General features: G+C 41.2%; 4 protein-coding genes across 4 annotated transcripts in view; 1 reads left to right on the top strand and 3 right to left on the bottom strand.

Annotated features, from left to right (window-relative positions):
• Positions 1–464, top strand: part of LOC107574130 (collagen alpha-1(II) chain-like) — a 40,046-nt gene extending 39,582 nt beyond the window's left edge. Inside the window, exon 54 of the mRNA XM_016260596.1 lies at positions 189–464. Coding sequence (XP_016116082.1) covers positions 189–335 — 147 coding nt within the window. The 3' untranslated portion in view covers positions 336–464. The remainder of the gene's footprint in view (positions 1–188) is intronic.
• A 25-nt stretch (positions 465–489) lies between these two features.
• Positions 490–18,371, bottom strand: LOC107574127 (UPF0160 protein MYG1, mitochondrial-like). Its single transcript, XM_016260593.1, has 6 exons — positions 18,255–18,371; positions 14,532–14,641; positions 14,096–14,121; positions 13,020–13,164; positions 12,380–12,576; positions 490–617 (listed from the first exon to the last, which is right to left on the bottom strand). Exons 1-6 carry the CDS (start codon positions 18,369–18,371, stop codon positions 490–492), a joined length of 723 nt encoding a protein of 240 aa, XP_016116079.1.
• Positions 18,372–18,895: 524 nt separating this feature from the next.
• Positions 18,896–19,724, bottom strand: LOC107574129 (proline-rich protein 13-like). The gene is made up of 2 exons (XM_016260595.1): positions 19,344–19,724; positions 18,896–19,228 (listed from the first exon to the last, which is right to left on the bottom strand). Exons 1-2 carry the CDS (start codon positions 19,626–19,628, stop codon positions 19,187–19,189), a joined length of 327 nt encoding a protein of 108 aa, XP_016116081.1. The 5' UTR covers positions 19,629–19,724; the 3' UTR covers positions 18,896–19,186.
• A 389-nt stretch (positions 19,725–20,113) lies between these two features.
• Positions 20,114–20,965, bottom strand: LOC107574128 (proline-rich protein 13-like). The gene is made up of 2 exons (XM_016260594.1): positions 20,559–20,965; positions 20,114–20,443 (listed from the first exon to the last, which is right to left on the bottom strand). Exons 1-2 carry the CDS (start codon positions 20,841–20,843, stop codon positions 20,387–20,389), a joined length of 342 nt encoding a protein of 113 aa, XP_016116080.1. The 5' UTR covers positions 20,844–20,965; the 3' UTR covers positions 20,114–20,386.
• Between the last annotated feature and the right edge of the window lie 1,170 nt (positions 20,966–22,135).

Genomic DNA, 22,135 nt, shown 5'->3' with positions numbered 1-22,135 from the left:
TTTTGTGTTTTTGTCCTCACAGGTTGTATTCAACAACAAACATACAGTGCTACCAGTATAATGTGATTCACAAACTCAGGAAATATTGTTACACTGCTTTCTAAAAACAGACAAGCAGTTTAGTAGAATGCAAAAACATGTTCTGTGTAAACACTCCTTACAGCTGCGGGGTTTTTTTGTCAACACAGAAACACACAGGACAATGGAGCAAGACGGTCATCGAGTACAAATCCCAGAAGACTTCACGCCTACCCATTGTGGACATTGCGCCTATGGATATTGGAGGAGCAAATCAGGAATTTGGAGTGGATGTGGGTGCCGTCTGTTTCTTGTAAAGAAAGAGGAACAGATGAAACTGGGATACAGAACAAATGAGAGCTATAACACACACTCGAGAGCGAGGAACAAAGAAAGAGAGAAACTAAAGAACTAGACATTTTAAGTGGGACATCTTTATGACTAGATAAGAAGTGCTTCCGAAAGTATTTTTTAGGATATGCACTGGTAGACACTAGAGGTACTCATCTGTGACTGACCTGCCATTCCCTGACCCTCGGCACTCTCCATCTCCAGCGTCTGGTCAGAACTCTGGGAACATCTCACAATCCAATGGAACGCTACATAAGGGAGTATGCCAGAGAAAAAGACAGCAGTAAAAGTGTGTCTTGGTTTTATTTATTTATTGTTAAGGTGCTGTTTCCCCCTGTGCATTTGAATCAAGAGTTGTACATCAGTGAGTCCCACACTAAGTATTTTATCATGTTCATCTATAATTATGGGACTCACACATTTTACAAAAGCCTGAACTTTGACAATCACATGCAAGTGTTCGTCTTTCTTATCACCACAGTGTATGTAAATTACTGTACATTAAAACATAATCAATGGTGCTAATCTTATGAAACACCCTGCATTCTTTTCCAACAATTGACATCTAATTGTTTATTTGTGTATATGTGTTCATGCATTAAAGTTAGGTTTTTTCAGCCCTATTATGCCACACTATTCAATGTACTTTTTTTAAAAGAGACGTTACACATATGTGGTCTGTAGCCCAGTTTTGAGTTTTCTTTTTTTAAACTACCTCATGCTGTAAAAAAAACCATGACAGAAAAAGTAAAGCCTTACTAATTTGTAAAGTCAGCATTAAGCCAGACTGTGCTCTGGTCAGAGTTCAAAAGAGAAATGTAGTTCTCTCCCCTGCTCCATGCTACTCTTTATAAAATAACTTTATTGAATGGCCCTAAGCACATTGGGTAAAATTACCTTCAATCAGTCTCACAGCCTGTCCTTTGAGAACCTATGTATGTGATCGTGGAAATGCTAAGAGCTGTCTTATTATTGTTTTTATTTAGTTATGTTTTTAATGAATTCAAATGTGATGCACTCTTAATCATAGGTCAAGAGCGCATCAACCCATCTTGCTTGCGTTTGTTGCTTTTTACATTTGTTGCCTTTTTTGCTAAAATAAAAGGATAGAGCATCTTTGTTCAGTTATATAGTATTGGGTTACAGATTTATTTTGTCTTTGTTTTCTTGGAAAATAAAGAAAAAATTACAGCATCACAGCTTAAGTAAAATAGTTTGTTAATATTTCAGATAATACATCAGTGTAGTGCAGTAGTGCACACAGTATGGTCTTTCAGTCCGGTTAGTGTATTTATGTTTAGTAAATTTCAACATTTGTGCCCTGTTTTTCTATTACTTTTTCTGTAGCAACAACACACAGAATAATTTCTATTAAATAAATAGAGTAATGTTGGTATATCTTTGATGGTTCTTATGATTATGATTTTATAGCATGCCCTTGTGAGTCAATGAGGATATTAGAGTGACACTGTATAATTCTACCGTAAGTATGAACTATGATGTACAGAAGAATCAGAACAAGAAGACAGAACGAGCACTGTTCAAATGTTCCAGAAAGACTTAAGCAGATAGTCTGAGATCCAGCACACACAGATCATCACTCTTACACGGTATTCTCCTCGTCCCTGGCCTAAAGTTCCCAGGACCTCAACGCTCTCCGGTTGACCGATATGGGCCGACTATAGTCTTTCCCACTCATCACAAGGATCCAACAGAAGTGTGTTTTCACGTAACACCATCTGGTGTGACACCAACATCACTGATCCTCTACTGGGACTGGAGCTGGATCATCCCTCCCACATCCTCAGAGCGTTCACCTCAGTCATCGTCACTGTAGTTCACAAGCAAACACAGATATTGCTCAGAGATGAAGGACTGACAACTCTCCGGATCCTGGCCTCATCGACATTTATCAGATTACTTTGAACTTTGAGTACGGTTACCTTTGTAGCCAAGCGGTCTGTTAAAAAGACATCAAACCACTACTACACCACTGGTGTACAAAACCTTACCGTAGCTCTCCTTGTTTGGCACCTTCCTCCATCAGTTAGAATGAGCACAGATGACTAATTGACTCAGTGCAGACTACAGGCAATAGCGTGTCACTACTCACAGGACATTATGAGACTGCTGCTTTGACTTTAGTTCTCTTCAGGCTCCACCAAACTCAAGGATCTAAACATCACCCTGTTTAGTGGACACTGGACTTCCCAAAGGTGTGGTTGAGCATCACCTGACCGGGTGCCAGGGCTGTGTTCACAGACGTGCCTGATGTGTGTCCCCTGCCGCAGTGGACAGTCTCCTGGAAGTGGAGTTTATGTCTTCATACTGTAGGAGGGCTGTTTCATCTCTCTTGACGTGAACCCCGGGAAGAGTAGCATATTTTTATCATCACAACTTTTTAAAGAGAAGTTGAATGTTATTATTATTGAAAACAAAGAACCAAAGGTCATCATGGGTGTTACAATGTCAGGTCACAGAACATTTTCAGCATACACCTTGACATAAAATATACCACTTTTCCAAATGGTGTATATGCATACATTTTCCCAGTACTTGTTACATTTTTCCTCAAATAAATGTGAGTCTCTCCATACAGTACGTGTCTGGTTCTATTTCATGTTAGCAGACTTTGGCAATGAGCAGCGTGATTTCCTGAGACTGGAGTAAAATGTAAATATGCTGCTGGTTAAATCTGTTAACAGATGGTCTTGAATACTAACTGAAAGCCCACTCCAGACACCTGAGTGGGTTTAGAAAAGAGCTTGTTATAGCTGTTGTTTGCTCCAGTGTGACACAGGAGACTTACAGATAGCAAATAATATCGTCAAATGTGAGTATAGTACCCAAAATTACCTTACTAGAGGATGAACAGGTCTGACTCCAACCTAAGGGAGGCTGTATGTTCGTCTATTTTTTTTAGTTCTTTTTTTTCTGGCTTGTTTTTCCAGATTATATATATATAATCTGGAAAAAATGATTTCCTGAGACTGGAGTAAAATGTAAATATGCTGCTGGTTAAATCTGTTAACAGATGGTCTTGAATACTAACTGAAAGCCCACTCCAGACACCTGAGTGGGTTTAGAAAAGAGCTTGTTATAGCTGTTGTTTGCTCCAGTGTGACACAGGAGACTTACAGATAGCAAATAATATCGTCAAATGTGAGTATAGTACCCAAAATTACCTTACTAGAGGATGAACAGGTCTGACTCCAACCTAAGGGAAGCTGTATGTTCGTCTATTTTTTTTAGTTCTTTTTTTTCTGGCTTGTTTTTCCAGATTTTATATATATATATAATCTGGAAAAACAAGCCAGAAAAAAAATTCTGTAGAAGCACTGGACACACAAATACATGATACTTGTGGACTTACTGATACAGACATGAGAAATCCTGACACCTTGTGGAATTTCTTTGAAAGACGGCATTTCTTGTGGCATTTCAGAATCCATTGGAGTCCAGCGGAAACCCATGGGACAACAGAGACGATCAGGGGCCTTGTTTATAAAGTGTTGCGTAGAAACCTGTCTCTCTTCCAAATGTGAAATCGTGAAATTGTGTACAGCTAAATGGTTTCAGATCTCCACCTTGTAAACACCCCTTTAATAATGTCACTAGCATATAAAAGAGCTAAATTCTCACTAATTTGTGCACGCTTATTCTTAAGGAGCTCTTAATGTCGATCGTGGATCAAATTGATCCACCATGGCAAACAGCGAATACAGTTGTGCTGTTTAATGCATTTGAGACGTTGTATTTTCCTCAATGCATACCTGACATGTCACAGTTATATTCTTCATCTGTAAATGTTAGAAAGTCATGCAAATATATCAATTTTGATTTAATTTCGTCATAAAGAGAAAGACTGCATGGCTAGAAACTGCTGATCAACTGAATGTATAAAATATATAAAATATTTTCGTGAAATTGTGTACAGCTAAATGGTTTCAGATCTCCACCTTGTAAACACCCCTTTAATAATGTCACTAGCATATAAAAGAGCTAAATTCTCACTAATTTGTGCACGCTTATTCTTAAGGAGCTCTTAATGTCGATCGTGGATCAAATTGATCCACCATGGCAAACAGCGAATACATTTGTGCTGTTTAATGCATTTGAGACGTTGTATTTTCCTCAATGCATACCTGACATGTCACAGTTATATTCTTCATCTGTAAATGTTAGAAAGTCATGCAAATATATCAATTTTGATTTAATTTCGTCATAAAGAGAAAGACTGCATGGCTAGAAACTGCTGATCAACTGAATGTATAAAATATATAAAATATTTTCATATATATACAGAGTTCTGGCATGAAACTCTAGATGGCGCAGTCCGATAGGTCTAGCTCAGTGGTTCTCAAACCTGTCCTGGAGTACCCGCAGCCCTACTCATTTTGTATAGCCGTTTCTCAATACCAAGTACGAAAAGTTTGGACTTGCATCCTCGGTAGTTCGGACTTCACAAGTTCGACTCAGATGGGAGGACACAAGTCTGGTAATTCTGCAAATGGAACAGCAGTGTACTTGATAACGTCAGTCAGCTTGCCTTGGCTACTCCGGTTATCTACACTGTATGTATACAATATGACGAAATATTATATCAAACATCACTGCCTCTTTTCGTTTTCATTTAAACATATTAATAGCCACAAAAATTTAGTTCAGGGAACGTACATAACATTACAGTGAAACTAAATGTTATATCAAACAGCATTGCATCTTTTCTGTTTCATTTAAAATATTAATAGGCTCACAAAAATGTGGTTCATGCAACAAATAGATGCATTACAATAAAACAAAATGATATCAAGCACCACTGCCTTGTCGTTTTCATCTAAATATAAAACACAACTCATTTCGTTTTCATTTTAAAAATATAAAACATATTAATATGTGATTTAGGTCATATGTGCACATATACTCTGATTATTTTCACTGTATAGCCTATAAAAAATGAAATATGACAAGCACAGCTCTGCCTTTTTTGTTAAACGTCAGTTTTAATGAACAAAATAGCCATTATAAAAGAATAAGTATAAAGTATAAGTGATTTATATAATAGGAAATAAAGACAAAAGCAAACAATTTGGTCAAATGTATGCAACAAAGTCAGCGTTGTATTACGATTAATAAATATATAATTTATTAAACATAACTTTGTGCTCAGCCAAAATGATATGACCTGGAAGAAATACTAGATTCATGAGACCAAAGATTGCCTGTTAGATTTACCCAAAACAAATTTTGCCTCATGTTTAACCACTACAGAGACATCATAGCCAGCGGTAAATGTCAGAAGGACTAGCCGAGGTGAGGCTACTAGTGTTAAGCCAGTTGGCGTGGTAGCCAAGACTCACATAGTCATAGCCCACTATTGTTAAGCCGGTCGGCGTGGTAGCCAAGGCTCACATGGTCATAGCCCACTATTGTTAAGCCGGTCAGCGTGGTAGCCAATGCTCACATAGTCATAGGCCACTAGTGTTAAGCCGGTCGGCGTGGTAGCCAACGCTCACATAGTCATAGGCCACTAGTGTTAAGCCGGTCAGCGTGGTAGCCAATGCTCACATAGTCATAGGCCACTATTGTTAAGCCGGTCGGCGTGGTAGCCAAGGCCCACATAGCCATAACCCACTATTGTTAAGCCGGTCGGCGTGGTAGCCAAGGCTGACATAGCCATAGCCCACTATTGTTAAGTCGGTCGGCGTGGTAGCCAAGGCTCACATAGTCATAGGCCACTATTGTTAAGCCAGTCGGCGTGGTAGCCAAGGCTCACATAGTCATAGCCCATTATTGTTAAGCCGGTCGGCGTGGTAGCCAAGGCTCACATAGCCATAGCCCATTATTGTTAAGCCGGTCGGCGTGGCAGCCAAGGCTCACATAGCCATAGCCCACTATTGTTAAGCCGGTCGGCGTGGTAGCCAAGGCTCACATAGCCATAGCCCACTATTGTTAAGCCGGTCGGCGTGGTAGCCAAGGCTCACATAGCCATAGCCCACTATTGTTAAGCCGGTCGGCGTGGTAGCCAAGGCTCACATAGCCATAGCCCACTATTGTTAAGCCGGTCGGCGTGGTAGCCAAGGCTCACATAGCCATAGCCCACTATTGTTAAGCCGGTCGGCGTGGTAGCCAAGGCTCACATAGCCATAGCCCACTATTGTTAAGCCGGTCGGCGTGGTAGCCAAGGCTCACATAGCCATAGCCCACTATTGTTAAGCCGGTCGGCGTGGTAGCCAAGGCTCACATGGCCATAGCCCATTATTGTTAAGCCGGTCGGCGTGGTAGCCAAGGCTCACATAGCCATAGCCCATTATTGTTAAGCCGGTCGGCGTGGTAGCCAAGGCTCACATAGCCATAGCCCATTATTGTTAAGCCGGTCGACGTGGTAGCCAAGGCTCACATAGGCTCTGGAGGGCCAGTGTCCTGCAGAGTTTAGCTCCCACTTGCCTCAACACACCTGCCTGGAAGTTTCCAGTACGCCTAGTAAGACCTTAATTAGCCGGTTCAGGTGTGTTTAATTGGGGTTATTTACAGGACACCGGCCCTCCAGGACCGAGTTTGGAGACATCTGATTTACAGGGTGACCTTCCTGTCACGACGAGCCGATACAGTGGACGCTTGAGGTGTGGGGAGAAGGACTGACTGATGGTTTTCATGTTGGATGCAGTTTTGGTTATATCAATACTACCTAGCTCTGTCAGGTTAAAACCTCATCTTGTTCTGTTTAAGTTTTTTTTTTCTATATTTGATACCTCCTGGGGTCAAAACTATGTATGGTACAGCAAATGCAGTTCATGTTGGTAATGGAGATTGAATTGTATTACAGAACAGCAGACACGTGAAGTAGCATTCGGTCATACTTCATTTCTTTCTATTTTCAATAGACTAAATAGCACCAGTGGAGGTATGCATGTTTTGTTGATTAATGGCACTTTTTTGTGAGGCTTTACTGAATGCACCTTTAAAAACTTGTGTCCAGACTTTAGTAGGTCATGTGAATGATTCACTTTTATTAATGTTGGAAAAATAAAGAGTTTAATTGTATTTTAGTTGTGTGATTTGTGATAAAGGTATAGACCAGAGGTTCTCAACTCTGGTCTATACCAGAGGTCCATGTCCCTGCAGAGTTTAGCAACCTGTAGACCTCTAGTAACCCTGAAGACCTTGATTAGCATGCTCAGGTGTGTTTGATTAGGGTTAGAGCTAAACTCTGCAGGAAAGTGGACCTCGAGGGCCAGAGTTGAGAACCCCTGGTATAGACAAAATGAAAACAGTTTATGTGGTTATATTAATCAAAAAGAAATTAGCAATGTTTACATAATCATAGGGAGTAATATATATTCATAAAGCTAAGTAAATGGGACATCTCGAACAAAAATATATATAATAAACTTACTTCAGTAAATAGTAAGATTTACTTAATATTTTGATAAATGCAAGGTTCTGGTCTAAAAAATAATAAACTTTCCTTAATTTCTTTAAATAAGCACAACTTTTAAATTAAATATAATTAAATAATATTTACTTAATCAGACTGCAATTAGATTTAATTTCTTAATGAATGTTTAGTAGGAAGTAGATTTTACTTAATAGCGAGTAAGTTGTACTTGATAGTAGAGCAGTAAAACTTACTTAAAATGTGTTCGCGCATATTGTTACAAGGATATTTTTAACTAAATCTTACTAGTTATTTTTTCAGTGAACAAGCTGAACAAACCTTCTGATCAAAGAGTTCTGAGAAAGGTGGCAGAGAACACACATCTGTGTTCTAGCTTTCATCACAGATAACATCCAGATCATACTGTCTGAAAACATCTAGCGCACATTATCTTCAGCTGTCCATCTGTGCACAGATGCAGAATCCCTGGCCATTCACTGCTGTATCCAGTCACTGCTGCAGTCAAGCAAAGACGCAGAGAAGGACCGGTGTCAAGAACTACATTTGCTTTCAAATCAATTCATTTTGCTGAGAGCTTTATGACTGAATGCATCTGATAGTCCACTGCATTGATGTGCTTGATTGGTCACAATGCTTGGTCACCCACATGAACCTTGAGATGGGGCCCAGGTGTTTGTTTTGGGCTGAGGGGTTATTAGCATGGCTTGATGGACTCTGGTTGGGCAGAGCTAGCCACTATTGTTAAGCCGGTCGGCGTGGTAGCCAAGGCTCACATAGCCATAGCCCACTATTGTTAAGCCGGTCGACGTGGTAGCCAAGGCTCACATAGGCTCTGGAGGGCCAGTGTCCTGCAGAGTTTAGCTCCCACTTGCCTCAACACACCTGCCTGGAAGTTTCCAGTACGCCTAGTAAGACCTTAATTAGCCGGTTCAGGTGTGTTTAATTGGGGTTATTTACAGGACACCGGCCCTCCAGGACCGAGTTTGGAGACATCTGATTTACAGGGTGACCTTCCTGTCACGACGAGCCGATACAGTGGACGCTTGAGGTGTGGGGAGAAGGACTGACTGATGGTTTTCATGTTGGATGCAGTTTTGGTTATATCAATACTACCTAGCTCTGTCAGGTTAAAACCTCATCTTGTTCTGTTTAAGTTTTTTTTTTCTATATTTGATACCTCCTGGGGTCAAAACTATGTATGGTACAGCAAATGCAGTTCATGTTGGTAATGGAGATTGAATTTTATTACAGAACAGCAGACACGTGAAGTAGCATTCGGTCATACTTCATTTCTTTCTATTTTCAATAGACTAAATAGCACCAGTGGAGGTATGCATGTTTTGTTGATTAATGGCACTTTTTTGTGAGGCTTTACTGAATGCACCTTTAAAAACTTGTGTCCAGACTTTAGTAGGTCATGTGAATGATTCACTTTTATTAATGTTGGAAAAATAAAGAGTTTAATTGTATTTTAGTTGTGTGATTTGTGATAAAGGTAAAGACCAGAGGTTCTCAACTCTGGTCTATACCAGAGGTCCATGTCCCTGCAGAGTTTAGCAACCTGTAGACCTCTAGTAACCCTGAAGACCTTGATTAGCATGCTCAGGTGTGTTTGATTAGGGTTAGAGCTAAACTCTGCAGGAAAGTGGACCTCGAGGGCCAGAGTTGAGAACCCCTGGTATAGACAAAATGAAAACAGTTTATGTGGTTATATTAATCAAAAAGAAATTAGCAATGTTTACATAATCATAGGGAGTAATATATATTCATAAAGCTAAGTAAATGGGACATCTCGAACAAAAATATATATAATAAACTTACTTCAGTAAATAGTAAGATTTACTTAATATTTTGATAAATGCAAGGTTCTGGTCTAAAAAATAATAAACTTTCCTTAATTTCTTTAAATAAGCACAACTTTTAAATTAAATATAATTAAATAATATTTACTTAATCAGACTGCAATTAGATTTAATTTCTTAATGAATGTTTAGTAGGAAGTAGATTTTACTTAATAGCGAGTAAGTTGTACTTGATAGTAGAGCAGTAAAACTTACTTAAAATGTGTTCGCGCATATTGTTACAAGGATATTTTTAACTAAATCTTACTAGTTATTTTTTCAGTGAACAAGCTGAACAAACCTTCTGATCAAAGAGTTCTGAGAAAGGTGGCAGAGAACACACATCTGTGTTCTAGCTTTCATCACAGATAACATCCAGATCATACTGTCTGAAAACATCTAGCGCACATTATCTTCAGCTGTCCATCTGTGCACAGATGCAGAATCCCTGGCCATTCACTGCTGTATCCAGTCACTGCTGCAGTCAAGCAAAGACGCAGAGAAGGACCGGTGTCAAGAACTACATTTGCTTTCAAATCAATTCATTTTGCTGAGAGCTTTATGACTGAATGCATCTGATAGTCCACTGCATTGATGTGCTTGATTGGTCACAATGCTTGGTCACCCACATGAACCTTGAGATGGGGCCCAGGTGTTTGTTTTGGGCTGAGGGGTTATTAGCATGGCTTGATGGACTCTGGTTGGGCAGAGCTAGACCAGCAGATACATGAGGAAACTTCATTTACTTCATCTTTCCCATTCATCCTTATCACATACAGTCTAAACTTCACTTGAAGGATGGAACCAGGAACTGGCAACAGTACATGAACTGAATCACTTGTAAACTTCATTCGAGACTGGATGTCTCCCATCTTCAGTCTTCTCCACACTAACAGCAACCAGAAGAGTGCAAGTACTAGGGTCACTGATGTAAAGGCCTTTTAATTTTATGGTTTATAAAGTTTTAAATATGGATATTAGTCTTACACAAATGCATCAATTTGCTTCAGAAGGTCTTTATTCAGCCCCGGAGCCGTGTGGAGCACTTTTAATGATGGATCGATGCACTTTATTTTGCTTCAAAATCTCGACTCCCATTCACTGCCATTATAAAGCTTGGAAGAGCCAGGACATTTTTTAATACAACTCTAGTTATATTCGTCTGAAAGAAGAAAGTCATATAAAGCTAGGATGGCTTGAGGGTGAGTAAATCATGGGGTATTTTCATTTTTGGGTGAACTATCCTTTTTTGAGGGGTCATAGGATGCTACATGTACTTTTACAAGTTGTTTGAACTGAAATGTGTGTTGGCAGTGTGTGTACACAACCACCCTATAATGATAAAAATCCACCCAGTGCTTTTTTAAAAATCTGGTTAAATGTTTACCCCTTTCTCAAATCAAAACGATCTCAGATGCCAAAACAGGCCCCTCCCAAGATAGTTTGATTGACAGTAGGGTTTTACCTTAGCTCCGCCCTGAGTGAGCTGTCATCAGTCCGCCATTGTTTCACCGCCGGAGCAGATGTAGACAAGAATGACTCTAACAAGCGATTGAGGTGTTCTGTTGTTGGATGTAATAATGAACAGCAGTCGTCATTTACTCCCGACATCTAAATCGGTGAAGACGCAGTGGATTACATTGTTTCTGAAGGGAATGCACCCCCAATCTACATAAATGCGTCTATGTAGATGTAGAACAAGGAAAGTTATTTGCCAGTGGGGTAAGTAAAATATTGTTAAAACTAGAGTATTTTACTTACCCCACTGGCAGATAATTTTACTTGGTTTAAGCAAAACGCACTTAATTTAGTTTTTCCCCCTGGAAACAAGACTAAATATCTTAAGCTATTTTGACTAGAAACAAGACAAAAATACTACGTAAGATAAGCCATTTGAAATGTAGATGTCTAGTCCAGGTCTTCTGGTCTGCTGTTCTTCTCTGATCTTGATGTGAAATTCAATCCTTCCACAGGATGCAGAAAGAATCAAATAATCCACAATATCTGTGTAAAAGTACAGGTGCATCTCAATAAATTAGAATGTCGTGGAAAAGTTCATTTTTTTTAAAGTAATTCAACTCATTGTGAAACTCGTGTAGTAAATAAATTAAATGCACACAGACTGAAGTAGTTTAAGTCTTTGGTTCTTTTAATTGTGAACAAATTAGAATATGGTGACATGCCAATCAGCTAATCAACTCAAAACACCTGCAAAGGTTTCCTGAGCCTTCAAAATGGTCTCTCAGTTTGGTTCACTAAGCTACACAATCATGGGGAAGACTGCTGATCTGACAGTTGTCCAGAAGACAATCATTGACACCCTTCACAAGGAGGGTAAGCCACAAACATTAATTGCCAAAGAAGCTGGCTGTTCACAGAGTGCTGTATCCAAGCATGTTAAATGAAAGTTGAGTGGAAGGAAAAAGTGTGAAAGAAAAAGATGCACAACCAACCGAGAAAACCGCAGCCTTATGAGGATTGTCAAGCAAAATCAATTCAAGAATTTGAGTGAACTTCACAAGGAATGGACTGAGGCTGGGGTCAAGGCATCAAGAGCCACCACACACAGACGTGTCAAGGAATTTGGCTACAGTTGTCATATTCCTCTTGTTAAGCCACTCCTGAACCACAAACAACGTCAGAGGCGTCTTATTGAATTTATTTAATACACGATTTACACAATTTGAGTTGAATTACTGAAATAAATGAACTTTTCCACGACATTCTAATTTATTGAGATGCACCTGTATGTATTTTTCATAGTGAGTACAAGCAGATGGGGTTTTCAGGGTGTGTCGGGTGCTGAGTACAGCTCTGGGTGCAGTCTGCAGCATTCTCTTGGCCATCTCCAGCGTCCAGTTATCCCCGATGAAACCGCTGGCGTGGACGAAGATGCAGCCGGGAATCCCACTCCGCTCCGACAGCGCCTCGTTTTGCAGCCCTCGCCATTCCTCCAGAAGACTCAATCTAGAGACACGGCACACGAGCAGAAGAAATCAACCTCCTCTCCATTCAGCCATGATGAACGATGCAGCACTGTGAGCTTTCGGCCCGAGCCGCAGTTAAACAATGCAATTAATTTATAACCAGTAACTGAACACAACAAGCCATCTGTGAGGCCTTCGGTTATTACACTCGAAGATATCAAAGTCTTTCACATCTTGCGTCACAAGTATACTCTTGAAAAACAGCATGGAAGACGTTCGCGGATGGTCAAGTCAAGTCAAGTCACCTTTATTTATATAGCGCTTTTAACAATACAGATTGTGACAAAGCAACTGAACAGCATTAATTAGGAAAATAGTGTCAATAATGCAAAATGACAATAGTAAACACTCATTTTTCAGTTAAAGACAGTTCATCATTGAATTCGGTGATGGTGGTGGTGACGGTCTGACAGCGTTTCGCACCTGTTCTGGAAGGTATTGAGTCCAGCCGGGACACATTGCACTCTCCAGTGTCCGCTCTGATCCGGGTACAGCACAAACTTGATGAGCACATCCAGCTTCAGCTGCTTCTCCAGCACAAACAGATGCTCTTTCCAGGGACAGCAGCAGCAGCTCCCCGCTGGGATCCACAAGACTCGACACCAGTCACAGCACTGGGCTGTTTTACTGTGAACTACAGCAGCCTGTGCAATGCATGTATGGGACGCGGTCTTTATTTATTTTATTGACTTGTATTACTCCCACAAAAATTTTATAAAAACTTCTGTATTATTTGACCACTCTTTTGAAGTCTTATTACTGTAATTCCACGTCTTCTGTCTCATCTAGTCTCTTTAGTGAACTTGTGTCTAAGCTGTTGCTTTGCTCAGAGCAGCAGATGAGCTGAATCAGGTGTGTTTGATTGAGGAGACGTGTGGCTGGGAACCAGTGGTTTAGAGAAGGCTTTAAATAAAGGCCGCACTGAGAGCCTCTTACAGGGGAATCATTCACATCAGAGCCTCCAGACTGTAATGTTGAGATATTAATCACCTGATATCTGCTCTGAAGCGCTTGCTGCACGATCTCAATGATCTCATGTAGTAATGCAAGCATTAACACAACAAGCCATCTGTGAGGCCTTCGGTTATTACACTCGAAGATATCAAAGTCTTTCACATCTTGCGTCACAAGTATACTCTTGAAAAACAGCATGGAAGACGTTCGCGGATGGTCAAGTCAAGTCAAGTCACCTTTATTTATATAGCGCTTTTAACAATACAGATTGTGACAAAGCAACTGAACAGCATTAATTAGGAAAATAGTGTCAATAATGCAAAATGACAATAGTAAACACTCATTTTTCAGTTAAAGACAGTTCATCATTGAATTCGGTGATGGTGGTGGTGACGGTCTGACAGCGTTTCGCACCTGTTCTGGAAGGTATTGAGTCCAGCCGGGACACATTGCACTCTCCAGTGTCCGCTCTGATCCGGGTACAGCACAAACTTGATGAGCACATCCAGCTTCAGCTGCTTCTCCAGCACAAACAGATGCTCTTTCCAGGGACAGCAGCAGCAGCTCCCCGCTGGGATCCACAAGACTCGACACCAGTCACAGCACTGGGCTGTTTTACTGTGAACTACAGCAGCCTGTGCAATGCATGTATGGGACGCGGTCTTTATTTATTTTATTGACTTGTATTACTCCCACAAAAATTGAATAAAAACTTCTGTATTATTTGACCACTCTTTTGAAGTCTTATTACTGTAATTCCATGTCTTCTGTCTCATCTAGTCTCTTTAGTGAACTTGTGTCTAAGCTGTTGCTTTGCTCAGAGCAGCAGATGAGCTGAATCAGGTGTGTTTGATTGAGGAGACGTGTGGCTGGGAACCAGTGGTTTAGAGAAGGCTTTAAATAAAGGCCGCACTGAGAGCCTCTTACAGGGGAATCATTCACATCAGAGCCTCCAGACTGTAATGTTGAGATATTAATCACCTGATATCTGCTCTGAAGCGCTTGCTGCACGATCTCAATGATCTCATGTAGTAATGCAAGCATTCCTTGAACTCAGCTCCTACAAGAGCCAGCACTTTCTGGAAGCCCTCCTGTGATGGAAAAGTTTTCATATTCAAGCAGTATTCTTTATATGATTAAAGAAATGTATGATATTGACCTGAACTTTACGCTAAGCATCTGTTCCCATTCTACACAGCGTGGTGATGTATTCAGCTGTTGTGTACTGAACGTAACTCATCTGACAGAGGCTGCATTTACAGTACATGGTTTAAGAGACTCAATCCCTGCCGTATATAACCCATGAACGTGAAGCAGGAACAACCCCTGGACTCTGATGTTCTCCGATCGGTTTCAGGCCTCATGTGTGGAAATAAATCGGACATGAGTCAGGTACATGTAAGTGGACAGACGGGATACTCTCCTGTCAATGAGTCGCACGTCACTGAAAAAATTAGCTGCGACTGACGCTGACTCAATTCTGGGCAGTGTTGCCAAGCCGCGGTTTTCCTGCAGAACTGAGCTACTTTTACACTGTTAAAGAGGCTAGTTTTGATTAGTAATTGGTCTGGTTTTATTTCACAGACCTGGCAACCCTGTTTCTGGCTCAGTATGTCTACCTTGAGTTGATTTGACAAGGGTATAATGTAAATGCAGATACTGTACACGGGTCACTTTTAAAAGATGATATAAGCTGGTTCCCAAAAACATCAGATATAGTTAACAAATCAGAACTGGCAATCAAGACCTGCAGTGTAAAAACAGCCAGAGGAACTCAATCTGCATTATCAATTAGACTGTTTGTGTTTAGACCAATTACATATAACATACATCATCGATTATGAGTTTGACTCATCCCTAGAAAAATGGTCTAAAGCTGAAATATTTATACAATTTGGTTTTGTCTTCACAGGATGTTTTGATAGACCGTGATGTAGTTTTAAATCAACACTGCTGCCTAAACAACACACAGTTTTACTTTAATATCTAAACCTGCTGATCATAAAGAGTCTTGTAGGAGAGTTGATCTGCTCGTCAGTGACTCTAGTGCAAAGTGTGAGAAGCGCTGGGTCTGGGTTTATCTTGTTTGCTGTACAGCTCGTCACACAGCAGCTTTTAGACACTGTTCTGTGTTTTGTAATAAGTCAGAAATGACTAGGAGGCAGCTTCCCGCAGTACAGAGTACTCGGTGTGGGCGAGGAAATCTCCAGTCTTCAGTTTTAGATGGAGTCTGCCTTTAAACAGCCAGACGTGATGCAGAGGCCACATAGAACTAAAACAAACATTAACTTTGTGAAAGAACACTTCATTCATCTTTTAATTGTTAATTTGGTGCATTTAGAGGTTTTTCTCAACAAATACTGAAAAATCATTATTTGCGACTAATTAGATTAATTAATAAGCAAAGCATATTATTTAGATGAAAAAAAAACGAATTCATTGATAGTCCTAACTGTTGCTTAATATATCATTATAATACCACTAGATCCACTCCATAATAAGAGCATCACTACACATGATTTACAAATACTTTTTTTTTTTTTAGATTTGTTATATTTAATTTTAAAAAGCAATCATTCCCACCACAACATGAATTATCAAATCTGAGGAAACGGTGTAATATATTGGCTGAATGCAACTATAATCAATGATGATAATTTAAAGCAAACTTCTGAAGCCAACAAACCACGAATAAACGTTAGACTAACAAACAAAACCGCAAACACAGTGTACTGAAACGCAGTGCGCCACTGAGCAGCGCACCTGCTGCTGATGAGTGAGACATATGTATATAATAATTCTGGGCAGTGTTGCCAAGCCGCGGTTTTCCTGCAGAACTGAGCTACTTTTACACTGTTAAAGAGGCTAGTTTTGATTAGTAATTGGTCTGGTTTTATTTCACAGACCTGGCAACCCTGTTTCTGGCTCAGTATGTCTACCTTGAGTTGATTTGACAAGGGTATAATGTAAATGCAGATACTGTATACGGGTCACTTTTAAAAGATGATATAAGCTGGTTCCCAAAAACATCAGATATAGTTAACAAATCAGAACTGGCAATCAAGACCTGCAGTGTAAAAACAGCCAGAGGAACTCAATCTGCATTATCAATTAGACTGTTTGTGTGTAGACCAATTACATATAACATACATCATCGATTATGAGTTTGACTCATCCCTAGAAAAATGGTCTAAAGCTGAAATATTTATACAATTTGGTTTTGTCTTCACAGGATGTTTTGATAGACCGTGATGTAGTTTTAAATCAACACTGCTGCCTAAACAACACACAGTTTTACTCTAATATCTAAACCTGCTGATCATAAAGAGTCTTGTAGGAGAGTTGATCTGCTCGTCAGTGACTCTAGTGCAAAGTGTGAGAAGCGCTGGGTCTGGGTTTATCTTGTTTGCTGTACAGCTCGTCACACAGCAGCTTTTAGACACTGTTCTGTGTTTTGTAATAAGTCAGAAATGACTAGGAGGCAGCTTCCCGCAGTACAGAGTACTCGGTGTGGGCGAGGAAATCTCCAGTCTTCAGTTTTAGATGGAGTCTGCCTTTAAACAGCCAGACGTGATGCAGAGGCCACATAGAACTAAAACAAACATTAACTTTGTGAAAGAACACTTCATTCATCTTTTAATTGTTAATTTGGTGCATTTAGAGGTTTTTCTCAACAAATACTGAAAAATAATTATTTGCGACTAATTAGATTAATTAATAAGCAAAGCATATTATTTAGATGAAAAAAAAACGAATTCATTGACAGTCCTAACTGTTGCTTAATATATCATTATAATACCACTAGATCCACTCCATAATAAGAGCATCACTACACATGATTTACAAATACTTTTTTTTTTTTTGATTTGTTATATTTAATTTTAAAAAGCAATCATTCCCACCACAACATGAATGATCAAATCTGAGGAAACGGTGTAATATATTGGCTGAATGCAACTATAATCAATGATGATAATTTAAAGCAAACTTCTGAAGCCAGAGACTGACTCGATGGAAGTTACAACCGAAGCTGAAATGTGTGCTTGATGCATGAAAACAAACATCACTGGTTTGCACGCGTCAAAAGCACCTTTGAGCTTCTGTTTATCATATTGAATGTGCATAAGATGAAATAAAAACGCAAAAATGTAATGAGTACTTTTCAAGTTGAGATCGTAAGGAGTGACTGATATGCAGATGAGGTTACAGTAAAACTGCAGAAACACTAAAGGCAGTCTTCCCCTGACTGGGGTTTATAAAGGGATTACGAATGGCTTTATAAATCTGGAAACACTTTCAGGACGCAATCTACGGCGAGTTTTGTATGAGTACCTCTGGTGATGGTCGTAGCACTGGCGAGCGGGAGCATCCTCCGACATCAACCACTACATCACACTGAGCCAGGAGAACACACACTCACTCACTCACACACACACACACACACACACACACACATAACTGTGCACGTGCAGATGAGACTGTGTTCCCTCTCATAGGTTCACTTCAATGCTGCGATGACGTCATCGCTATGGGAACGCTATACCATCTCGCCTAACATACCTAAGATAGCTGGAAGACCGAGGAAAGAGTCTGCTCAAACGGAAGAGACCCGGGAGCCAAGAGCCATCCTCATGTCCAGACAAGTAGAACTTTTGTTCCGAGATGTTTGTGTTTGTGATGAAGAGTCTGGTTCCTGTCACGCACCTTGTACTCCGGAAGCTGCCGCAGCAGGAAACACGCCAGACCTTCATCGCAGTGAAACGTGCCGTTATGAGTCCCGATCCTAATCTTCATCAGAAACACGCTGCGGATCGCCTTCATGAACTAACTCTTCCTCTTCCTCCTGTCAGGTCTTCCACGTTAGCGTCAGCAGGCGGACCGGAGCGCCACGCGTCAGATCTCCTCTCAGTGTGTCATATGAACAACTTCATCGGATTCTGCGCCATTAAGGAGATATTTTAATGTAAAACACGCCGAGCTGTGTGATTCTCAAGATTTGTTGGCAAAGTAATCGCTTGGTCAGGTGTTTCAAGCTTCTCTTCATGTTTTATTAAAACTGCCTGTGCAGCAGTTCTACTGTTACACCACTGGAGCAAGTCCACTGCTGGTCAAATCCGACTCCTGCATGATTCTCATGGCTACAGGAACCAAGATCTATCTCAGCTTCATGAATTATTAACTTCAATCAATACACTTTTACTGCTTAAGTTAGGAAAAAGCAATGTACAAAGAAACGGGTGTTGTTTCAGAATCCTCCTCAGTTAAAACTAAATGTATCCAAGCAAAAACACTATTCATTTTTTTACTTTTTTCTAAAACAACAAAATGAATAGAGGAAAGAGCACTTTTCTCTTCAAAGTAAGTTTAATGCATAAAGGAAGTGAGCTTTACATTACAATGGTCCATTAAATAGAGGCAAACGTCTGACATTACATAATGAAGACGAGCGGATCTCCTGACAAGGACAGCTCATTATTTCTTAAAGATCTTTAATTGATTAGAAAAGCAATCAGACTCACAGAAACACATTTACTTAAGTGCTATACATCACTGCATTAGTTTATCACGTTATTGCTGCGGGGCTCTGCCCTGACACTTGTGAAATCAGAGGAATCGGTTCAGGAGCTTCTCTTCAGTCAGTCACTGCTGCTGCTGCTGCTGCTGCTGCTCGAGGAATGCTGCAAAACCACAAGAGACACAGCATTCAGACACTGAACCATTCAACACGAGCTTCAACAGCCTGACCTGTGTGAGGAATGAGGGAGCAGCGTGATGTTTGATGCTGCCTCTTACCTTGCCGTGCTTCATGTGTTTATGCTCCTTGTGAGCTTTATGCCCTTTCTTCATCTTCTTCATCTTCTTGTGTTTCTTGTGTCCAGGTGCGCCGATTCCGGCCGGGGGACCCCCATACTGCGGCACGGGGCAGGGGTGTCCTGCTGCAGGGAACGGCGCGTGCGGCGCGGTCACAGCCGGGGGAAAGGGGTGCTGGTATGGTGTGCTGTAAGGCATGGCTGAGGGCTGGTTCATGCTGGGAGGATAGACGGGGTTGGGTCCGGGTGGGTAGGATGGGAAGGGCATGGCTGGATATGCTGGGTTTGGAGGTGCAGGAAAGGCAGGATTGGGCGGCTGAACGGCTGGAGGTCCTGCGTATGGAGGTCCTGCGTATGGAGGTCCTAGGAGACGAAAAACAACAATACATGAATGCACAGAAGGGATTAGAAAAAAAACTACAATAGCAAAATCCCCTTCATGCTCTTCCAACCCAGACTGTGCCGAAATAGGTTTGTTCATAAAATGACAACAGATGATTGTAAATGCCAGACTCCAAAACAGCATCATCATAACGGGCCATGCTGTATGACACTGCATTCGAAATCACCGTCCGCTTTCATGCCATTCTACTTACAATTTAGTGTTTCACTGAAGAAAGGGAATACTGTAGTCACAGCAGGTGTAGAACAGCATGAGGGCGAGAAAAGTTAAAACTAAATGTATCCAAGCAAAAACACTATTCATTTTTTTACTTTTTTCTAAAACAACAAAATGAATAGAGGAAAGAGCACTTTTCTCTTCAAAGTAAGTTTAATGCATAAAGGAAGTGAGCTTTACATTACAATGGTCCATTAAATAGAGGCAAACGTCTGACATTACATAATGAAGACGAGCGGATCTCCTGACAAGGACAGCTCATTATTTCTTAAAGATCTTTAATTGATTAGAAAAGCAATCAGACTCACAGAAACACATTTACTTAAGTGCTATACATCACTGCATTAGTTTATCACGTTATTGCTGCGGGGCTCTGCCCTGACACTTGTGAAATCAGAGGAATCGGTTCAGGAGCTGCTCTTCAGTCGGTCACTGCTGCTGCTGCTGCTGCTGCTCGAGGAATGCTGCAAAACCACAAGAGACACAGCATTCAGACACTGAACCATTCAACACGAGCTTCAACAGCCTGACCTGTGTGAGGAATGAGGGAGCAGCGTGATGTTTGATGCTGCCTCTTACCTTGCCGTGCTTCATGTGTTTATGCTCCTTGTGAGCTTTATGCCCTTTCTTCATCTTCTTCATCTTCTTGTGTTTCTTGTGTCCAGGTGCGCCGATTCCGGCCGGGGGACCCCCATACTGCGGCACGGGGCAGGGGTGTCCTGCTGCAGGGAACGGCGCGTGCGGCGCGGTCACAGCCGGGGGAAAGGGGTGCTGGTATGGTGTGCTGTAAGGCATGGCTGAGGGCTGGTTCATGCCGGGAGGATAGACGGGGTTGGGTCCGGGTGGGTAGGATGGGAAGGGCATGGCTGGATATGCTGGGTTTGGAGGTGCAGGAAAGGCAGGATTGGGCGGCTGAACGGCTGGAGGTCCTGCGTATGGAGGTCCTGCGTATGGAGGTCCTGCGTATGGAGGTCCTAGGAGACGAAAAACAACAATACATGAATGCACAGAAGGGATTAGAAAAAAAACTACAATAGGAAAATCCCCTTCATGCTCTTCCAACCCAGACTGTGCCGAAATAGGTTTGTTCATAAAATGACAACAGATGATTGTAAATGCCAGACTCCAAAACAGCATCATCATAACGGGCCATGCTGTATGACACTGCATTCGAAATCACTGTCCGCTTTCATGCCATTCTACTTACAATTTAGTGTTTCACTGAAGAAAGGGAATACTGTAGTCACAGCAGGTGTAGAACAGCATGAGGGTGAGTAAAGGACATAACAAAAATGACATTTTCAGTTTTTGTCTGAACCTTCTTCTTTAAAGGGTTAGTTCACCCAAAAATGTACATTCTGTCATTAATTACTGAAAATGAAGGGTCAGAAAGCTCTGGGATTTCATCAAAAATATCTAATATAAAAAGTATTGAGCAATTTAAGATTGTCATTTATTTAGGTCAGATGTGTCCAGTGCTGCTCCTGGAGGAAAACGTCCACCAGAGTTCAGCTCCAACCCCAATCACGCTCATGCTCACACTCGCCCGCACACACACACACACACACACACACACACACACACACACATTCACTCTCCCTCTCACCCTCTCACACACACACACACACACACACTCTCTCTCTCACACACACACACACACACACTCTCTCTCTCTCGCACACACACACACACACACACAGACAGACAAAGACACTCACTCGTACTTGCACACAAATGCACTCACACACACACACTCGTACTCACACATTAATGCACTCAAACACACACACACTCGTACTCACACACTAATGCACACACACACACTCGTACTTGCACACTAATGCACTCGCACGCACACTAATGCACTCGCACGCACACACACACTCACTCGTACTCGCACACTAATGCACTCACTTACACACACTCGTACTTGCACACTAATGCACTCGCACGCACACACACACACTCGTACACTAACGCACTCACTCACACACACTCGCACTCGCACACTAATGCACTCACACACACACTCGTACTCGCACACTAATGCACTCACACACACACTCTCTCGTACACTAATGCACGCACACACACTTACTCGTACTCGCACACTAATGCACTCACTCCTACTCGCACACTAATGCACTCACACACAC

The sequence above is a fragment of the Sinocyclocheilus grahami genome, unplaced genomic scaffold (genome assembly GCF_001515645.1).
Source record: "Sinocyclocheilus grahami isolate Dianchi unplaced genomic scaffold, SAMN03320097.WGS_v1.1 scaffold2123.1, whole genome shotgun sequence".
NCBI lineage: Eukaryota > Metazoa > Chordata > Actinopteri > Cypriniformes > Cyprinidae > Sinocyclocheilus > Sinocyclocheilus grahami.
Note: the sequence above shows the minus strand (reverse complement) of the source record. Positions and strands in the feature narration are given on the sequence as shown.